Below are 6,990 nucleotides of genomic sequence, written 5' to 3' on the forward strand. Positions count from 1 at the left end.
ATTCCGCTCCCCCAACTTTTCACAATCATTATCCAAGGTTGTACTGTCTTATGTGCTTATTCAATGGGCATTTTTAGATTTCTCTCAAAGTTCCCAAATGAAGTTTTTTTCAATTTAACCAAAACAAAACCGTGCCATACAGTAAACTATAAGAGTATTTGGGAGAGACAGTAGTTGCTGCAATCACAGTAGTATTAGGAATCGTTCTTTACAGTTACGTCTAAGGCAGTGGTTCCCAAAGTTTACGAGACACACCGCTGCCTGGCTCTCGCCCGCAGAAACAGTGATTTAGTTGGAAGGGGATGCATTCTGAACATCGGGATTTTTGTTTGTTTGTTTGTTTGCAGACGATTCACATGTGCAGCAAAGTTTGGGAACCACTGACCTAAGGCATTTGATAAGTAAGCGAGAAAATGTAAAAAAGTTTAACAGTTATCGGCGGCAATCGGGTTTTTTAAGTGGATGGAATGGCTATGGCATCCTTTATGATGGTGTCCTCATCATGTCTAACTAACCACGCAGGCTTTATCTGCTTCGGTATATTCAATCACATATTCTGGGTAAATCTGATTTTTCTGAAAGATGACAAAAATGGAAGGATTCAACCTTGAATCCACACAGCTGTCATATGGTGGAGGAGGTCTTGTGTAACTCCTCTTTCCTTCGATAACATCTCCGACCAGGACTCGGGCAAAAAACATAACGATGTTTTTGGGATCAGACTGGAAGTTCTTATGGGCAATAATGGCATCTTTTGTAAAGTAATTTCCTAGAAATAATAAGAAAAAAAGGTTAAGAATTATTATAAAAGGATGTAGTTTATAAGATTATTTATTTAATTAGATGACAGGCATTGGCTAAGCCAGCCATTTTCAACCGGTATGCCACAAGAATTTTTAAAACATTCAATACCTGACTATTTAGTCAGGGGTGCTGACCTTTTCCCCCTTAGATTGTTAAAGAAAAAAACAACAGCAGCCAACACAACCATAGCTGTCTGGTGTGGATGAATCAAAATTATACCTTTTTTTGTGTGTGTGTGTGCCAAAGAATTTTAGCAATTAGTTTCTGTGTGCCATGAAATGAAAAAGTTTGAAAAAAGTCACTGGACTAAGTATATGTCAACAATACCTTACTGATACTTACAAGCTTTCCTTTGTATTTATTTTTATTTTTTAAATATATTTTATTGATTTTTTTACAGAGAGGAAGGGAGAGGGATAGAGAGTTAGAAACATCGATCAGCTGCCTCCTGCACACTCCCTACCGGGGTTGTGCCCACAACCAAGGTACATGCCCTTGACCCGAATCAAACCTGGGACCCTTGAGTCCGCAGGCTGACGCTCTATCCACTGAGCCAAACCGGTTAGGGCTTTCCTTTGTATTTAAAGAGTGTTTATTATACAAGTAAACTTGAATACAGTGCATAATCCTACTGGAATAACAGAAACATTTGCTAGTGTGCAGGGCTCACTGTGATGGTGAGAGCCACTGGATGCAATGACCAAGTGGAGATATCACAATGATGCAATTCATGCAATTCATGCAGGGTGAGTTGAATTATAACTGATGAACGAAAGATATTCCAGCAAAGGCCATTTAATATTGTAAGGGACACAGGTCATTTACTACTGATGGTAAGGTCGTGAAAAATGTGACAGAAAGAGATATAGAATGAGCAAGCCATTAACCCTGGCAGAGCTTTTCAAAGACAGTTGATTCCTCATCCTCAACTCTAAAACACCCTCTGATAATCACTGAGGTTTCCATACTCAGCAGATCAACAAGTTCCTAACAAATAAAATATTCCTATTTTTATTTTTATCATTGCCACATGCTTTTCTGCCCTTTTATATTATTTATTTTTTAAAATATTTGTATTGATTTCAAAGAGGAAGGGAAGAGAGAGAGAGAGATGGAAACATCAATGATGAGAGACAATCATTGATCAGCTGCCTCCTGCACGCCCCCCCACTGGGGATCAATCCTGCAACCCAGGCATGTACCCTTGACCGGCATTGAACCCAGGACCCTTCAGTCCGCAGGCCGACGCTCTATCCACTGAGCCAGACCACTAGGGCCTGTTCTGCCTGTTTAAATGAAATGAGTATATATTGAAAAGTCTGATTTCTATGCAAAAAGTAATAAGTAAAATGAATTTGTAGTATTTATAGTAATAAATGTTAAATACTTTTTTGCAAATGTTTATGATTTTTTGCTGTTTTTTTAATAATTCAGATGTTTGAATTCATGAAATATTGCTTATCGTGAATAGGTACGCTACTGGGTATTCTGGGTAAATGATGTTCAACAATATTTAGAGTTAAAAATGACAGTCCGGCCCAGCCAGTGTGGTTCAGTGGTTGAGCATCAACCTATGAACCAGGAGGTCATGATTCGATTCCCAGTCAGGGCACATACCTGGGTTGCAGGCTCAATCCCCAGGCCAGGAGGCAGCCAATCAACGATTCTCATCATTGATGTTTCCATCTCTCTCCCTCTCCCTCTCCCTTCTTCTCTGAAGTCAATAAAAAGTATTGCCCTGGCCGGTTTGGCTCAGTGGGTAGAGCGTAGGCCTGTGGACTGAAAGGTCCCAGTTTGATTCCGGCCAGGGGCACATGCCCGGGTTGCAGGTTCGGTCCCCAGTGTGGGGCATGCAGGAGGCAGCCAATCGGTGATTCTCTCTCATCATTGATGTTTCTATCTCTCTCTCTCCTCTGACTATACTGACCTACCATTTCCACTCCCACTCTCCTTCGCAAACAGTTAACAGCTTGGTGGGAATTCTCTTACACCTGTTCCTAGGCATTTACATATAGATATGCACATTTAAGCGAATATGTGTGTTTTTTTTAAATATATTTTATTGATTTTTTACAGAGAGGAAGGGAGAGGGATAGAGAGTTAGAAACATCGATGAGAGAGAAACATCGTTCAGCCGCCTCCTGGACATCTCCTACTGGGGCTGTGTCCGCAACCAAGGTACATGCCCTTGACCGGAATCGAACCTGGGATTTTTCAGTCTGCAGGCCGACGCTCTATCCACTGAGCCAAACCGGTCAGGGCAAGCTAATATGGTTTTATTTTTATTTTTTCATAAATACAATCATGGCTTGTAAAGACCCTTTTTCTGCTTTAGTCCTAGAAATCTTAGACTATCTACAGCCTCCCAAGCCTTTGCCACCATGTCTCATCTTCATAAACACTCTTCTCAAATCTTTTTTTTTGTGCCCTAGCTGGATGTGATTTGTTCCACAAATCACACTTAGACTTCCCAATATGCTGACTTTCTAAAATCGACTTTATTCAGATTTTAACATTCAACCAGTATAATTGATGTAATGCAGTGGTTCTCAACCTGTGGGTCGCGATCCCTTTGGCAGTCGAACGACCCTTTCACAGGGGTCGCCTAAGACCATCCTGCATATCAGATATTTACATTACGATTGATAACAGTAGCAACATTACAGTTATGAAGTAGCAACGAAAATAATTTTATGGTTGGGTCACAACATGAGGAACTGTATTTAAAGGGCCAGAAGGTTGAGAACCACTGAATGGGATAGTACTGTCAAAGACACTGTGCTGTTTTTTATTTCTTACGTTTTTTTGCACTTTTTTGATACATAACCATTTTTTATTTATCCAGACACATTCTTTGCCTCAGAGAGAATTAGAATCTTTGGAAGGACTATATAAAGAAAAAGAGAGAATCATAGTCAGCTTCTGATGATCAGGATGAGCTCTAGAAATGCACTACAAAAAATAATGGGCTTTGTTAACTAGACAACATTCGGAATAAGACCAAGTTAAACCCTTCATTAGCTTCCGATGCTCTTGGGGTCAAGGCCCAAATCTGTCGTGTGGCCATACTTTCCATCACTTGTCCCTGACTCTACATGCTGATTCACTCTAGGAGGCAGAGGAACCTCTATCTGCCTTTCCTGGGGAACACCTCTCCAGCTGGGTTAGGTGCCCACAGGACCTATTCTTTTCCTCCCCAGCAGCTGCACATGCAATCATTTTATTAATCATGTGAAATAATTGGGGAGGGGAGGGCATGTCTAACTTGTTTACCACTGTGTCCCCAACATCTAGCATATAGCAGGTACTCAAAAATATTTGTTGACTGCCCAGGAGGGTGTGTTTCAGTTGCTTGAGCATTGCCCCATGCACCGAAAGGTTGCTGGTTTGATTCCTAGTCAGGGCACATGCCCAGGCTGCAGGCTCAAATCCCAGTTAGAGGGCGTGCGGGAGGCAGCCAACCGATATTTCTCTCTCACATGCATGTTTCTCTCTCTCTCTCTCTCCCTTCATCTCTCTCTAAAATCAATAAAAACATTATGAAAATCAATGAAAAATATTTGTTGACTAATTGGCTTTTTGCTTTTTTGAGGTGTGCGTGTATGATTTTAATCTTAGTTGTATGAATTGAGCCCACTTTGAACCTTGATAAACTATTACGTGTTCCTTTAAGACGAGAGAGACTTTTTTTGTTGGTTTTGTTTCTAAGAATTGCATGAAGGTTAGGAGCAAACAGAAAGAGCTGAAAAGACTTCATGTGTGGACAGACCTATGTAACTTCAGTCCCCAGGAGACCCCGCATGGCCTGCAATGGAGAGGCCTCTGCTCCCATCTTTTATCAGAACCTCTTCGTGGCAATGGAGGCTACTTCCTGTGGCTTCTACGGTATGGACATGGTCAGAGAGAGCCACAGCCAGAACTGAGTAACAGCCAACAGGTGGTGTAGCTTGCAAGTGTGTATGAGATCCAAGAGTCTCAGAGAATTAAGGTGTTTCAGAAAAAAAGGGAAGTTTTCTCTTCCGAAAACGGAAGACAGGAGCAGGACTCAGGTGTGGCAATCAAGTCCCAGGTCAACTTGCCACTCTAATTTGGGCACCTAAGGCAGGTGAGCTATTTTCTCTCCTTGACTACGAAAGTTTGGACTTTCTGGTTAATATAAAATAATCACACAACCTCGTAACAGAAGCAACGCACAGCCCGTGTTATGACCTACGACGCAGGCTTCTCTATTCCAGCACAAACCTTTTCCATAGGTGCCTTCAGAAGTCCCATGCAAGGTCCAGTCGAAATTATTCGCACAGATAGAATCTACGTGAGCGCGGTGTGTGGCACAAAATAGGTATTTTTCGGCGACCTTCATCTCCATTTTTTTCCTAACACAGGAAATGTGAAACTTAATGCCGAGAACATTTCTCTCCCACACTGGTTAACAACATTAATGCCAACTAGAGTCTAATTGCCTTAAAATGTCTTTTCACCAGCGTTCAGAATGGAGCTACTTACATTAAGAAAACAGCTTTAGAAAACAAAATTGGTGAAAACTTTTAAATGACAGACACGTGAAATCATTGGATTACAAAACTAACGCTGAAAGAGAGAAGCTCCAGTGTACACAATGAGAACTAGAGATCAAAGAAACTGCTGACTACTAAAAGAAACCAGTGACTATACATCTTAAAGGATAGGCCTCAACTAATCCCTGTAAACTCTTTGTGAAGAAACTTGATCACATGGCCACCAACCTTTGAAAAGTATCCAAGAGCTGTGGATTCTTGAGCTTCTTGATCTTCTCAATCTTGACGTGTTTCATCGTCACTCTAAAATACGCACTTACTTTGGCATATTCCGAGCCATAGCTATTGATCTCTGACAACTAAAAAAAAATTTTTAATGTAAAAATGTGAAACAGGACATATTTAAAGCATGCGATGGCCACATGTGTGGCCCCCTATGCCATTGAGTATCGTTGCCAGGCCTCTGACAGCAGGTGGGATAAGCTGGTTTAGGTTGCCCTGTCTGGCAGTTTATTCCATTGAACTAGTTGGCACTGGGCCTGTCTGTTCAGGCTGACATGGCTAACGAAGCATTATGCAGAGAGGTAAAGGGAGACACCCAAGGTGCGTGCCTTAGTCCAGTGACCTGGTGAGTTAAAGGCCATCGAAGGTACCCTTGCAGCCTGAGCAAAGCAGCCTTCACCCTGAGGAGCATGATGCGCAGGCTCAACGACCGAGGAAATCTCGCCCCAGCCGCACCAGGTGACGTGCTGAGGCACAGTTTGTGCGTCTCCCCTTGAAAACAGCCTTTGAACTCCAACTAGTGGACAAGTCACTGTCACGCTCCGAGTTCCCGTTTGCTCGCCCATAAAGTAAGGTACTAACACCTATCTCACAGGGTTGTCAGAGGGCCTGCCCAGTGAGATCCTGTGTGGCAGGACTCTGGAGACGATAAGGCTCCCGGGACAGGGCAGTCGTCCCTGGGAAAGTGACACCATCACCATTTAGCCGCCCACCTTTAAATCTTGACCCCAGAGTTTCACAGAAGCGATTCGTTCTTTCATTCAAACAAATACACACACTTGTAGCAAAGTGCTTTTCCCCACCTTCCCACAGCCACCCACCGAAAAGTAAAAACCAGGTACCTCATATCCATTCAATGGCGGGGAGGGAAGCTTCTGCTCAGGAAGAAATACCGAGATACCAGGCTCTGGCAGGGTCTGTGCCGGCTGATGGCTACAAAGAAGAGAGAGTAACAATTCACTTGCCCCCTGTCCCGTAGGCCCAAGTACTTTCTGTCCTTAACTTCCAGCCACTAAGCAAAGATTTCTCAGATAATTTTCTCCTGGTATTTTGCTCTTTTTTTTTGGACTACATCCCTGCATATTTCTGATACAGATGTACCAGCACTCATGCTTTTTGAAAAATGCAGAAATCATTCCAACTTTGGTAAATTAATTAAATGCTATTTTCCCATTCACTTAAAGTGTAAAAAGCATTGATTCTTTTTTTTGCCAAAAGCCAGCATTGTATTCCAAAAGAGACACGTCATTTCATAAAATAAGAAACTGAAACTTAATTCCACAGTTATTAAGAAACTAAAACACTCATACTAATTTTTAACCATTTAAAGTCTAGACTATTAAAAAACAAGCAAACCATTTTCCAGTTCATATGTGATTCAAGGCCAAAA

The 6,990-nt window shown here is 42.0% G+C and overlaps 1 protein-coding gene across 1 annotated transcript in view; it reads right to left on the reverse strand.

The window, feature by feature from the left end:
* The window catches only part of ZC3HAV1 (zinc finger CCCH-type, antiviral 1), a gene marked incomplete at its 5' end in the record, with an annotated part of 51,993 nt that overhangs the window by 799 nt on the left and 44,204 nt on the right, over nt 1–6,990 (reverse strand). Inside the window, 4 exons of the mRNA XM_005874988.2 lie at nt 1–769; nt 5,047–5,177; nt 5,547–5,677; nt 6,443–6,533. The exon at nt 1–769 is cut by the window's left edge and continues 799 nt beyond it. Of these exons, the coding sequence (XP_005875050.2) occupies nt 507–769; nt 5,047–5,177; nt 5,547–5,677; nt 6,443–6,533 (616 nt within the window). The remainder of the gene's footprint in view (nt 770–5,046; nt 5,178–5,546; nt 5,678–6,442; nt 6,534–6,990) is intronic.

The sequence above is a fragment of the Myotis brandtii genome, unplaced genomic scaffold (genome assembly GCF_000412655.1).
Source record: "Myotis brandtii unplaced genomic scaffold, ASM41265v1 scaffold455, whole genome shotgun sequence".
Classification (NCBI taxonomy): domain Eukaryota; kingdom Metazoa; phylum Chordata; class Mammalia; order Chiroptera; family Vespertilionidae; genus Myotis; species Myotis brandtii.